Source organism: Phoenix dactylifera, chromosome 18 (genome assembly GCF_051530095.1).
Source record: "Phoenix dactylifera cultivar Ajwa chromosome 18, Ajwa_hap1_PhDact_Kaust_v1.1, whole genome shotgun sequence".
Lineage (NCBI taxonomy): Eukaryota > Viridiplantae > Streptophyta > Magnoliopsida > Arecales > Arecaceae > Phoenix > Phoenix dactylifera.
In genome coordinates this window covers 17,176,622-17,191,143 of record NC_143207.1, presented here as the reverse complement: position 1 = coordinate 17,191,143, position 14,522 = coordinate 17,176,622, and the positions used below count along the sequence as shown (strand labels likewise).

The following is a 14,522-nucleotide window of genomic DNA, read 5'->3' as shown; positions in this document are numbered from 1 at the left end:
TGGCACATGAGGCAAAGGAAAAGAGGAGAAAAAGTAAGGTCGGTGAAAAAAGAAATGAAGTGATGTCTCGTATTTCTACCGACTGCGAATTTAAATATTTTTTTTAAAAAATACTCTTAAGCTTTAAAATAGAATGAGATAAGTTTTATTTTATATTAATAATATAATAAATATTTTATATAACTTTTTTAATAAAATAAATGTTCAACTTGTTATATTCTTGATAATAAATCAAATATACAAAAATTATTTTTTAAAATATTTTAGAGTTTGATATTAGTTTTTTGAAAAGAAAATATTTTAATAAAAAAAATTTCAACCAAACGAGCTCTAAAGCAAGCTAACCCATTCAAATCCATAGTAAAGTAAGCACTGATGCAAGTGGCAGAGATGGTACGCCAGCCCACCGGCTCAGCCAAACCGCTACTTTTTTGATTTTGGGGAAAAACTTAACAGTTAAAGCACCCACCTGAAAGATCCCCAGTACCACACCCCAGCACTAACATATGTCTCTTGGCCCATGCGGTCCCACGTGTACATCATGATGTGCCGGTTTGAGTTTTCTTGAAGGCGTGGGAAAATTTGTACTTCTCGTACGACGGTTGTTTTAAGCACTCGCTTCGGCACCCGCTTCGTAGGTAGGGTCCATCACATCACCTACTATTTGGATGTTCTTTTTTTTTTTGGTAAATACTAATGGACTTTCTAGTTGCATCAACTAAGTTACTGTTTGTTTAATTTTAGATGAGATAGAAGACTAAAGCAAGCAATAGGAGTTGCATAATACTGTTAAGTAATTTTTGTTTCAAGAAAGAAGAGAATTTCTTGAGTTATATGATCAATATTGCCCGTACATAGTCATTTTTATATGGCAATACAATATACTATGCGATCGATGTATTCCCACCTGCATCATGATAATCTAGGTTTAAATATTTAAGGATGAACCATTTAGAATTTCAATCTTGAACTTTGATTTTGGAAGGATAAGATGATTATTTGGAAGAGATTTGCAAATCAGTAAGTCAAATTCAACGATACATACCCAATCTTCTAATAGTGTAGTTGCAATGAATTTGAGTGAAAAAAAAAACATCTGAATAATTATAGACATTATAGAAAGCTAGATCTTAAATTCGAGTCTGAAATTAGACTTGATGTAAGATTTGATACATCTCTACTACACCTTTTATGTATTACCAGATTTTTCTTTTTGTTGCATGGGACGTCAAACCACCAAAGTTCATCAAGGTACCAAATAGTTAACTACAATGCCAAGTTTTATTAAAAATATTGTTGCTAGAAATTGGACCCAGGGGCGACCAGTGGCTGAGAAGGAGGAGCTCCGGCGTGAGATGGTGGGTGGCGGTCCGTCGGCGGGCGGCGTTCTCCGGGAGACCTGCAAAAAAGCTGGTAGCCGGGGTTTCCGGCCCCGGCCCTCTGATGCTTAAGTCAGAGGGGCTAATGTGCAAAGGGAGAGAAAGTATTTTTTGGAGTTTCAGAGTCTGGATCTGCTCTAAAAGGGAGGGGTTTTTCTTTTATAGAAGGGTACATGATTACCTGTGATGTGACGGGGCAAACGGGTTACCGTCATGATTGAGCATGATCGTGTGAATTAATGCACAATCGTGTGAATTAATACTTGCCGTGGGAGATCAGGTCGGGGCCAGTGAGTCGTCGTGTCTGATCGGACGTAGCTGAGTGGGCCAACTGCTTGCCGTGGAGGGCTTGAGATCCGTAGATAGCATGCGCATTGATTGTTGAGTGAGCCGGAGATCAGCGGAGGCCATGCACATTAATTATTGAGTGAGTCGGAGATCTGTGGAGGCCATGCGCATTAACTATTGACAGCGGTAGCAGAGCATGGTCCTCCGTCGAGCTGCAGAAGGATGTGATCGCAGCAAGTGGATAGTGAGGTCGGGCTTCCGAGGTCAAGGATGCTGAGGTCCGGTGCCCGGGTCGGGCGTCTCGGAATCGAGCGCCTGGCCGGGCGTCAGGTCGAGAGCCCTGAGGTTGGGCTTCCGCTTGGGCGTCTTGAAGTCGGATGCCCCCAAGTCGGGCGCTCCCAGGTCGGGCGCCTCCAATCACATGCTGGTGATGCGCTCACGTGTTTTGGAGCGATTCATTTTTCCTCCAATAAATATTTTCTTCAATTCTTTACGTAGAAATTTTAAATAATTCACCTCTTCAAAGTACATGATTAAAAGGGATTGAAACATTGAGATCTGGAGAGTAGTAATTATCTTTACATTGGAAACGTTCCAAGTGGACCAAAAAAGAAAACTGGCTAAAGTGTCACACCTCCCATTATGTGCTCCCTCTTTTACTTTACTTTACCTTTTTCTCTCTATTTTGGCTGAGTTAATTAAATATGCGAGAAGCACACCATTCAATAACAGGAGCAAATGATTAATTAACCTAAATTAGAATTTTAAACTAGATACCTTATAGTTGATTGAGTGCAACATAAATCCAACAAGCTAAGAACCCACGTAACTAAATTTATATAATTATGGAATGGTTCGGACGCATGACATGCATGCAACTGGACTCACCACCTTCGTTACGTGCATAAGGAAAACATCATGACATCATTGCTTGCTCGAGTTTGCAAAATTTTTGGTGGATCGTACCTTCTCTTCGGAGCAGCACAGTCTTGTTCCAGTACTCCACAAACAGGAGGAAGGTATTTTGCGTCCGGACAAGTACAGAATTTCATGAGAAGAGCCATTGATGGCAAACCTTGCATCGATTCTGTCCACATTGCGTTGAAATCGAGAGATCCAATCTCAAGTCGCCAGCTCTCCCACCTTTACAAAGTGCAGTGATTTGATAGACGAGCCTGTCCATGTAGAGTTGTCATATCATCAGCAAATCTATGGTGTTGGATGGGACATGAACGGGATGTATCTGCTTGGATTGTCCATATACATCATTATAATATCTTGTATTATATATCATCAACGCAATGTGTCTCATATTAGTGAATACCATATACCATTCTCTGAGTTGTCTGATGATCCACCCTCTTACAATGCACAGATGATGAGTAATGAAGAACAAACTTATTTGATTTAAGCATGAAGAGGAGAGATATCTTGTTATATAATCTCCTCAAAAGGCCGGATGATCGTAATTATCATCTAATGAACATACATCCATTCTTAACTAGTGCATCTGCCTCTTTTAAGCATGAACCGAGCTGAATGAAGTTTTAATTAAACGAGACATATGTTCAGTTTGTTGAGAGCCGGTACAATTGAATCTACAATCATGGAATGGAGAAAATAAATGGCATATGTCCTTACGCATCCATAAGAATTAGAAAATAAAATATGTAAAAATTCAGCAGAAAAATTTATGAAAGCACCTATTTTTTATAATGCTCTCTTTGACATCCAACAAAAAGAACGAGAGGAATATGAGATTGTCATTTTCTTGAGCCTATTAGAATAGTATCTTCTTCGTCGTCCAAGGAATATCATCCATATTGTTCGACAAGTACAATAGTTATGATGAATGCATCCAATGGTTGGATGAAGATGGCCTTAATTTTATCTTTAAATTGGACTCGCCATTGCATTGTGGAACAGTTTGGTTCGTAGAGGGATCACCTATTCTCCAACAATACACTAGATAAAATGGTGACGTAAAGCGGATTTATCTAGTTTGATCACAAATAAGAAACAACCGAACCTCTTATGGTTATGATCACATCAAGAAGCAATAATGTTCATTGTAATTCTCATCCAACGAATATATGTAATCAAGGTTCGGTTTGGTTGTATTTTTATTGTTTTTTAAAAAATAAAAATATAGAATTGGATGCAGAAAATATGTTTGGTTATGTTGTTTCTATTTTTTTAAACAACTTACATTATTTCCGAGAAAAAGTGAAAGTAAAAATTTTTTATTTCTAATTTTTCTAAAAGTAGATTTTTATCTTTCCTTCCAAGCTCTCTTGTTCTATCCGATTTTGCCCTTGACCCTATTGACTATGCCAGTCCTCCAATTTTTGCTGACCATCTCTCAACCCAACACCGAAATCCCAACTCCTTCTTCAAATCTAGAAAAAAAAATAGAAATAAAATTTCTACTTCAATTTTTTTCCAAAAAAAAAATAGCAACATGCCAAACGCAGCCTAAATATATTTTTAACTAATGCATTTTCCTCCCTTAAGCATAAATACAATTAATTAGAGTTCTTTCCGGTTACCACCAAGCCTCAGGCTAGTTCAGAACATGATTTTTTTTTTTTTTTTTTTCCTCACGGAAACAGCGGAGTGATTCATTAAAACCGTAGAAAAAGAGGTTAAAAGACGTTTGATACCTCCCCTGCCGGTCAAACTTGTGACCATTTTTTTTTCCAAGTAGAAATACAACTACTCGTAGGCGTAGAAGACGAGAAAAGGAGGAGGAGAAGACAAGAAAACACGAGAGTCATTTGACTTAATTTAAAGTCTTATCTGATTGGCCCATTCTACCATTTCTCTTTATATATATATATATATATATATATATATATATATATATATATATTTATATTTTTTTTTTTCTTAATTCATTCCTCTTAAGGGACATGGGAAAGTGGGGATGGAAATGCCTTCGCTCTTCTACAAAAATAAAAGAAAAGAAAAGAAAAGAAAAATTAAACTCCCTTCCCCCTCCAAAAATCTTTTATAATTCACCACCAGCTCAGATCGAGAGAGTTCTATAGATACGGCCAGGAGGAGGAGGAGGTGGAGGAGGAGGTTCGATGGAGGCGGCGAGCGGCAAAGAGGCGGAGAAGATCAAGGAAGAGGATACCGTCGAAATCAAGCGCGAGGCGGAGACGGAGGAGGACGAGAGCGCGCTCCTTCTCTCCCTCAAAGCGGGCATCAACGCCGACTCCAACAGCAGGTATGGCGGTGGGGGGAAGCAACCATGACGCTAGGGCTTGGCTTTTATTTCCCCCACTTCTAATTCTTAGAAGCAGGAGGGAAATTTGGGGATGGCCTGGCCCCAAGATTACAACAGATTCCAAGAATAACCATTAGATCCCCTAATCTTTCTCTCTCCATGCTTTCGATTCCCCTTTCATTTTTGTTTCCTCTTTCGTTCAATTTATTACTTTTTTTTTTTAGAAGAAATTGCCTGGCCGCTTTACTAAATCGATTAAAAATATATCTCGTTGTCTGAATTCTCAGGCTAATTTTCTCAATCGATTGTAAGCGTTTATGATTCCTTCCCCCCCCCCCCCCCCCCCCCCCCCCAAAAAAAAAAAAATATTTGTAATTCATTTTGCTGCTGAATTATGCTTTGGAGGAACACGGCAACGCCAATGCCGAACGATCCGGCCGGCTCCCAGCTCACCATCTTTTACAACGGCGCCGTCGGCGTCTACGACGCCGTCCCAGCGGAGAAGGTTAGCTTCTACTCTGTTTTTTTTTTTTTTTAGATGCTTTTCCCCCACGATCGGATCGTTGATCGATCTGGTCCGTCGCTGGAACAGGCTCAGGCGATCATGCTCATCGCCGCCGCAGCTGCGGCCGCCGCGAATAACCGCAATGCCGCCGCCAAGGCGTCGCCGGCGCTCGCGAGGTCTCTGTCGCTGCAGAGCTCCTCAGGAGGGGCATCGCCGCAGAACCAGCTCATTGCCGGTCCCGGCAATTCCCTCCGCAAGCTGCAAGCTGGTATGTCGGGTTTCGAAACCCTCCGATTCAGGGGAGGGCATGCCTTCCTGTCTTGCTTTTGGATATGTGGTGAGAAATTGTACGTGTCTCTGTGCAGAGCTGCCTGGGGCTAGGAGGAACTCGCTTCAGCGGTTCTTGGAGAAGCGCCGGGACAGGTAAATTGCCTTCTCACCTTCACTTCCATGTCGAAATAACACTGTTGCAAGAATATTTCATGGTATTCTAAACAAGAATAGTTCCAATAGAAGGGTATTCACTTTTTTAATAGTTGGCTCAGAAACCAAGTTTATGAAATATAGCTACTCTTAATTATCAAGGACCTACATAAAATTTGAGAAATGCAGTTTATCAGATGGATGACTTTCTTTTTTTTTTAATGAACAAGAAAGAAGAATAAAAGGATTAAATGGATCACTTCAGCTATTTGTGTGTGTGTGTGTGTGTGTGTGTGAGAGAGAGAGAGAGAGAGAGAGAGAGGGAGAGAGAGATGCACCACCAAAAGGTTATGTGGTTGTTAGCTAACATTTTTAGAGATAGACATACACACACAAAAGGCGATTGTAATTCACTATAATGTTCGGTTTTGGAAGACATAAAGTATAGATACACTCTGAAGAGATTACTGAGGTGGATGTGTGGTTAAGAGAAAAGACTGAGAACATGAAGCTTGTCATTCAAGTGGAGGTTGTAATTTATGAGCAAAACTCTTTTTTTTTTTTTTTTCTAGAAGTAGGATTGGAGAAATTCTAGTTGAAATCTATGGAAGGAGAGACAAACTCGGGTTCTTGTTACAAACCCTTAAAAGACTTTACCGGCTGCACTAGTTGGTAACCCACCAAAAAAAAAAGAGAATAATTTTACAAGTGAGAGTTATAAAAATACAACCTGAGATGAGCAATAATATACCAACATGAAAAGAGATGAATCACACTGAATAATCAGGTTAGGCGCGCTGACTTTGACTTTTGTGGGTCTGCTGCCCAGGCAACCCCTAAACTTAAACTTCAAGCCTATTTCTGTTTTCTGGTGGGTTTGAATTTTTCATTTCATTTAGCTTTTTCAACTGCGCATCATATGCCACAAAAATTTTGTTTGGAAAAGAGTCTCAATTAAAATTTGAAGATTTGAGGAATCTCTCTCCAATTATACTCTTTTATCTTTTACATGGAGAGAGAGAGAGAGAGAGAGAGTAGGCAGATGAATTTAGTATCCTAATCCTGACCAAGAAAGGCTTCTGAATGGAGGTAGGTGAATGTTTATTTTCCTATTGCTGACCAAGTAAAAGGCTTCTAAATGTGGGGTATAGTGGCTTGGTAGGTATATTTTAGTTGTGGTGGAGGTGGTGTTAGTTCAGAGGGACCATCTCACCTGGGGACTACCGGATGCACACATAATCTGAAGAAAGGGGGACATGCAATGCGAACCACAAGGAAACCTGTCTTGAAGTGGACCCTTCATCCTATTCTGTGTAAGCGTGCGAGGTATGATTTGCATCACGTGTCAACCACACGTGTGTTTAGGTTTAGCATTCTATGGTTGTACACGGTGTGCTAGAGACAACATTACAAGCATCATGGTGTCTCAATGGATACTTTTGCTTCTGTGCATCATGGCTTGGCCGATGGATGGAGTGCGATTAGGTTGCTTTCTAACTTTGTGCTTCGTATGTCGTTGTTCCCTTGTGTGCTTTTAATCACCTTAACCATGCATGTCAAGCACCGTCATGCTTTGATGCGCACTTTTAGGAGAAACAAAAAAATAAAAGAAGAGGAGTGGTGGGTTATGGTTGTCCGACAATGGACTCTTATATCTTCCGCAAAGTTTGTAATTATCTCGACTAACCAAGCATGCAATAATTTGTGATGTCTGGTGATTTATAGTTCGATGATTTGAAATTTTCAGTTACTCCTGGCCACCATGCACGGTTTACAGAAAGTCTATAGCGAGTTTGAACCTAACATAAATTTGCTAAGAGTATGGTTTGCCACTGTTTGCAATTGAACACATGGTTTTCCAGAGGTGGCTTGAGCTGAGTCAACCGCTTAGGCATTGCGGGGCCTTACCTTTTTTGCCAGGAAGCCTTTGAATCTTGATCGTGAGATCATGTCGTGCCTTCTGTGCATTTAATGGTTATTATTAGTATCTTCTTCAGTCATGGATATCTCTGAATTGAATGATTTGTGCAGCTCTTTTTTTTTTTTTTAACTATGATGCTGAGTGATGGTTTACTAGTATTTGAGGAAGGGAAGAAAACCCTAATGGATTACTATAGCTATCTCATTTTCCTTGTTTTTGCCAATTACCTTTTGGGCAGGTTGGTGAGCAAAGCTCCGTATGCTTCCGCGAAACCATCATCAGATAGCATGGAAGTGTCTGTGGAGGGAAAGCCTCAAATCTCTTGACCCGTCTGCATGGCTGTCCAATCCAATTATCCTACGGTTGTCTAAATTAAAGCTTTGTTATTGTAAGAATCTTGACCTGGGTATAGACCTAATCCTTCTATTTATATAAGCTCTTGTTGTTTCGGACTTCTTGGTGTAACATGACTTGTTTCCTGTGACATCTGTACGTTCGTCTCTACCATCAGACTGATGTTTCTCTAATTATGTATCAGTTTCTAGACGCTGCTAAGTATGAATTCTAGCTATTGGCGAAAATGAAAAATTAGAGGCATGTTTGATGCTGGCTTTATTTATTTGTTTCTAGTTAGAAAAGCTGAAATGGAAAATATTTAAATTTTATTATTTTATTGTTTTTAATGAAAAGAAGAATTATCAACTTTAGTATTTTTAAAATAAAAATTTATTATTTTTCTACCACTACATCATCTTTGCCACACCATCAATATCATTATTATACCATCACTGTCGCAATCATCACTATTATTACATCACTGGTACCATTGCCACCCGACTACTACTATTTATTTATATTTTTAAAATTTTAAAATATAAATGTGTATGATATAGTCAATTATTTTAAATATATAAATATGATAATTGTGGTGTGGTTGGAGCGAAGTGATGCCCAAATACAAATTATCATATTTATCGCCACTATTTTGCTTTTTTTTTTTTGTTGAAAGGATAGCTAATCATAGATTCAAATGTAAAGAAGCATGCTGTATTTGAGCTAAATTAAATTGCAGCATGCACCTAGGAAATTATCAACATAGAAGCAGAGATAAGAGATGCAAACCTTGATGAAATCTGATCAACCAAGAACAATGTACAAGAAACAATGTACAGTCAGCATGAGACACTCTTCTAGCTGGTGCTGGTCGAAGTGGTAAGTTGTCCATGCAGCATCTAACCGCATGCAAATTTAATTGTTTTATCTTGATCTCTGTAAGTACTTAATTCTTCCGGCGAAGATTTAAATCTCAAGCAACATCATTCTTGTTATTCCATAGAACGCTGCTGCCTTTTTTTCTGGTATCTAACAATCAAGATTGAAGGTGAAGGCCAAAGATGATATTTGGGTAATTTAATAACATTTTACACAATGCATGCAGCATGGATCAGGTGGTAAATTGACAACCAGTAGCACCTTACGTGTGGTTTGAAGTTCAAAAACAGGCTTTCCCTCTTATACAGCCAAAAATAAGTAGAAGCCTTCCTTGTTCTAAATATGTTCTACTGTCAACTAAGAGGAATACAGATGCAACATAGGAATCAATCTAAAAATGTAAAAGAAATGGCAGCAATATGCAACACACATGAATATTTCCTACTCCAGTGAAATGTTTCATAAACCAGAAAATCTACCATCTCTAGGTACGCATGCGATTACAGCTAAGTAAAGATTATGTAAGCAATAGGAATACAAGTAAAACCCTTCAGCAGAAATTTTTTGGAAATATAAGGTCACCTAGTCATTCTAATCTATAAAGCAGATTTGAACAGCAGAGTGACTGGCACCACATCGAAGAAAGGAACAACAGACTACTGGTTATCATAAAAAGAGTGGTCCACAGGGCCACAAAAAGGATCATCTGAAACAAGCAGCGTCAGGCCAGAGTTCACTGATAGCAGGTATCATGCATGCGTTTTACCTAGAATTCCATGAAAATAGCCACCAACCATGATTAAAGAGACACAAGAGATACAACACCTGCCGGAAACGTCTTCCCAGACTTCTTGAAGCGAGAAGCCATCACGGCCAATAGTGTTAACATTAGGGGGGGACTTAGAATTGCAGTTAAAGAGCTTAGCAGAATCCATATGATACCAGGGATGATGCAAAAGCTGGTCTTACTGGAAGCTGTGTGTACACAGAATACAGTAGAGAAGCTGATATCCCTCCAGCAGCTAATGACTTCTAGCTCCCACTCTTGACATATCCCATGACTCCGCCCACTGTCAATACTCAATATATCAGTCAGAAACATAAAGTCTAAGCTTGAGAAACAAGGAGGCACTCTAGACTTGCACGAGATGCAATATAAACAAGAATATTCTCGACAATTTGGTTGCACTACAGTACCAATCATCTATTGAAAGATGATTCTTACTGCTGTAAGCGGCTGGAACAGACCTTTTCAACGATCTCATTACACTAATGTATCGAAACTACAAGTCTACAACAGTAACAATTGCCTTTCAATAGACTCTATCAATTGCAAGCAACTGAAAAATCTTATTTCAATAACTCCAAAGGCAACATCAATTCATTCAATAGATTCTAATTTTTAATCGCATGTCACCAACATCTACTGAGAGCACAAAATATAGAGTAGCCAAGCATGCAAATAGATTTTATCGAGATTACAATTGATTATACTTTTGCCAAAGTTATGAATAGCTTATGTGCCAAATTATTGAAACAAATGATCATTCACTTTGCAAGAACAATCCTAAGAATGAACGGCCTAGAGTCAACAGACAAATTAACAGAGAACAGAATACAAAATCACTAACTAATGATTCTTACTGTTGTAAGCTGCACAAGAAGGCCTTTTTAAAGATCTCATTACAGTAATCTATTGAAACTACAAGTCTACAACAGTAAGAATTACAGTTCAATAGACTCTTCCGGTTGTAATCAAACTGAAACGGCGCATTCAATACCTCTAAATCCAACAACAATTCTTTCAATGGCTTCTTTTTTTGGGAACTGCATTTTGCCAATAGCTACTTAGAGATGGCAAAAACATACAGTGTGGCCATGCATCCAAATAGACCTTATCAAGATTGCAATTGATTGTTCTTTTGCCAAGAATATGAATAGCTCCTGTGCTACATCATTCAAAGAAATGATCGTTCACTTTGCATACACAATCCTCAGAAGAATACAACGTTACTAATGAATGAGCAGGCTATCGTCTCCTCTGTACTAGCTTCAACTCTGATCACAAAACTAGCATACCATGGTGAAGAAATTAAAGACGAAACTCAAAAATAATCAACAGGATAAAAGAAATGCAGATAGGAAGGCATTCAAATTTAAGTGGTGAATGGGAACGGGATCACCTCCGAAGAGAGCAGAATAACCCAGCGTCAGCTTCTGCGACATGGACATCCAGCTCATCTACTTCTTATCCTCATCCGATCCCCCTTCGTTCTCCCCCTTCACCGTCACCACCACCTCCGCCTCCACCGCCACCGGAACCCTCACCTCCATCACCGCCGTCGCCGCCTCCCCTTCCAATTCGACTTCCCTGACCGCAGGATCCCCCGCGATCGCGGTCGGCGACGGCAGCGACGAAGCGGCCTCTTGTGGAGCGATCTGCGGCAAGGGTGGGGATCGGGGCGCCGCCGACGGTGGCGAGGGCCTCGGAGGGGCGAAGAGGGAAGAAGAAGGGCGTGGAGGAGAGGCAGGGATAGGGGCGGAGGAGGAGGTGGAGGGAGGAGCGGGAGAGGGAGTGGGAGGGCGGTGAAATAGCAGCACCGATTGCCAGCTGGTATCCGACCCGGTGGAAAGTTAAAAAAAAGGGGTAATTGATCACCGGTACATTTATTGACCTGTCTTCAATATTTAATCCCTGTTGACTGGTTGTTTAAGGGTGGTTCTATATACACCCCCCCTATTGCTAAGGACACCCCCCAAAAACCAAAAAAAAAATACCCAAACTAACCTTTAGTGTAATTACCATATTGCCCTTGAAATTTTCTCAATACACCCCCCCCCTTCCTCCTCACTGCCGCCTCCTCCCCTCCCCCTCCTCCTCACTGCCGCCTCCTCCTCCTCCCCCCTCCTCCTCCGCCACCTCCTCTCACTCCTCTTCCCCCACCTCCCCGTCCTCCTTCCTCCTCCTCCCCATCCCCCACCTCCCCCCCCCTCCTCCGCCTCCCCCCTCCTACCCCTCCTGATTCCCCGCCTCCCCCATCACCCCTCCCCCTCCTCCTCCTCCTCCCCATCCCCCACCTCCCCGTCCTCCTCCTCCGCCTCCTCCTCCTCCGCCTCCCCCATCACCCCTCCGCCTCGTCTTCCTCCCCCCCTCCCCCCTGCGCCTGCTTCCTCCTCCTCCCCATCCCCCACCTCCCCGTCCTCCTTCCTCCTCCTCCCCATCCCCCACCTCCCCCCCCCATCCCCCCCACCTCCCCGTCCTCCCCCTCCACCTCCCCGTCCTCCTCCTCCGCCTCCCCCCTCCTCCTCCGCCACCTCCTCTCACTCCTCTTCCCCCACCTCCCCGTCCTCCTTCCTCCTCCTCCCCATCCCCCACCTCCCCCCCCTCCTCCCCTCCACCTCCCCGTCCTCCCCCTCCACCTCCCCTCCACCTCCCCGTCCTCCTCCTCCGCCTCCCCCCTCCTCCTCCGCCACCTCCTCTCACTCCTCTTCCCCCACCTCCCCGTCCTCCTTCCTCCTCCTCCCCATCCCCCACCTCCCCCTCCGCCTCCCCCCGCCTCCCCGTCCTCCTCCTCCGCCTCCCCCCTCCTCCTCCGCCGGCGAGGTGCTCGTTGCTCGGGAGATGGCCGGGGAGGTGCTTGAGGCGAGGTTTTTTGGGCGGAAGGGAGAAGCCGGCGGGTGTTTTGGAGGGGAAGAGCGGGGTGGGGGGGTTTGGGGGGTGTAGAGAGCAATTTAGGTGAGGGGGTAGGAAGGGTGGGGGGTAATTTAGGAATTTTTAATTTTTTAGGGGTGTCCTTAGCAAATGGGGGGGTGTAGAGAGTATTTAATTTTTTTTTAATTTTTGGGGGGTGTCCTGAGCAATAGGGGGGTGTATATAGAACCACCCGTTGTTTAACAATCAGTCCAGCCATATTTCAATACTTTATTATGAGACAAAAATGCCCTCAAAGAATATTTTAATTCCTATTGCTTTATCTTCCATCCCACCGGAGAAGAGAAAAAAAAAGGGTTGGGCCCGCCACGGCCGGCGCCGGCCACGGCCCGACCCTCCTATCGCGGCCGCGCCGTCGGAAATACCCCCACCCTAGCCGCCTTCCGAGCCCCCTCGCTTTCCTGCGCCGCCGAGAATACCCCCGCCCTTGCCCCACGGTGGGGAGGCGTCGAAGAAGAGGAAGAAGGGCTGCCGTGGCGTCCTGCAGCTGTCGCCGGCCACGACCTACCCTTTTCCCGTGTCCGCCGTGGCCCGACCCCTTTCCGGCGCTGACGGCCTCGCGGGAGGAGAAGAATTCTCCGCGGGCCATCTACGGCCGCAGCGGCTGCTGCAGGCGCCGCGGCCGCTGGCGGCGGTGGCTTGGCCCCTTCTCGTGGCCCCCTTCTATGTCCGCCATGGCCCAGTCCTCTTCCGACGCCGGCAACGTTGCGGGAGGAGAAGAAAGAAGAAAGAAGAAAGAAGAAGAAGGGAAGAAGAGAAGAAAAAAAAAGAAAAAAAAAAAGAAAAGAAGAAGAAAAGGAAAAAATAGAAAAATAGAAAAGAAGAAAAAAAAGAAAGAAAGGGAAATAAATAAATAAATACATGCATATATATATATATATATATATATATATATATATATAAATATAAATGAACTAAAGGAAGAAAAAAAAGGAAAGAAGAAAAGAAAAAAAAAGAAGAGAAGGAAAGAAAAAGAAGAAAAAGGAAAGAAAAGGAAGAAAAAGGAAAGAAAAAGGAAGAAAAGGAAAGAAAAAGAAGAAAAAGGAAAGAAAAAGAAGAAAAAAAAGAAAAAGGAAAGAAAAAGGAAGAAAAAGAAAAAAAAAGGAAGGAAAAAAAGAAAAAAAAGGAAAGAAAAAGAAAAAAAAGAAAAGAAAAAAAAAGGAGAAGAAAAAGCAAAGAAAAAGAAGAGAACGAAAGAAAAAGAAGAAAAGGAAAGGAAAGAAAAGGAAGAGAAAGAAAGAAAAAGAAGAAAAAGGAAAAAAAAAAGGAAGAAAAAGAAAGAAAAAGAAGAAAAAGGAAAGAAAAAGAAAAAAAGAAAAGAAAAAAAGGAGAAGAAAAAAGAAAGAAAAAGAAGAGAAGGAAAGAAAAAAAGAAAAAACGAAAAGAAGAAAAAAAAGAAAATAATGAGTAAGTGGTAGTTAGGTTAGTAAGCTTGGTACACAGGTAATATAGTATAGCACACATCAAATCCAGTAGAATTGGCAAACATCAAATTAGAGAAGAGAATTTTATTATCAACAACTAAATCACATAGGACAATGAATTTAGTCTTCACATTGTTTATGAGGTGCTTTATATGCCCTACCTGCGATTTAAATTCTAGACGGGGGATCCAACACTTATTTAGGTGGGAAAAGGGGTAAAAGGCGGATACAAAATATAACAGATTGCCTTCGGCTAGAAATACTAAATTTACAATTATAAGTGCATATAGAATAAACACACCAAACACCAAACTAGCCTCCAAGTTATTATTATTATTATTATCGAAAGTAACTATCCTGCAAGTTATCATAGTGAGGATTAAAACTAAATCATAAATCTAAAATTTCATGAACTAAGCATTAATC

General features: G+C 41.7%; 1 protein-coding gene and 1 long non-coding RNA gene across 3 annotated transcripts; one reads left to right on the top strand and one right to left on the bottom strand.

The window, feature by feature from the left end:
- Positions 1–4,564: 4,564 nt before the first annotated feature.
- Positions 4,565–8,367, top strand: LOC103700608 (protein TIFY 3-like). Its single transcript, XM_039131453.3, has 5 exons — positions 4,565–4,899; positions 5,305–5,404; positions 5,492–5,672; positions 5,770–5,827; positions 7,987–8,367. The coding sequence occupies exons 1-5, from the start codon at positions 4,757–4,759 to the stop codon at positions 8,072–8,074; spliced, it is 570 nt and encodes a 189-aa protein (XP_038987381.1). The 5' UTR covers positions 4,565–4,756; the 3' UTR covers positions 8,075–8,367.
- Positions 5,225–11,828, bottom strand: LOC103714484 (uncharacterized). 2 transcript variants are annotated; one of them, XR_015974657.2, is made up of 3 exons: positions 11,144–11,792; positions 8,871–10,030; positions 5,225–5,868 (listed from the first exon to the last, which is right to left on the bottom strand). It is a non-coding gene; the product is annotated as an uncharacterized LOC103714484 (long non-coding RNA). The 2 variants fall into 2 exon arrangements; XR_015974656.2 differs by having other exon boundaries at positions 5,225–10,030; positions 11,144–11,828.
- Between the last annotated feature and the right edge of the window lie 2,694 nt (positions 11,829–14,522).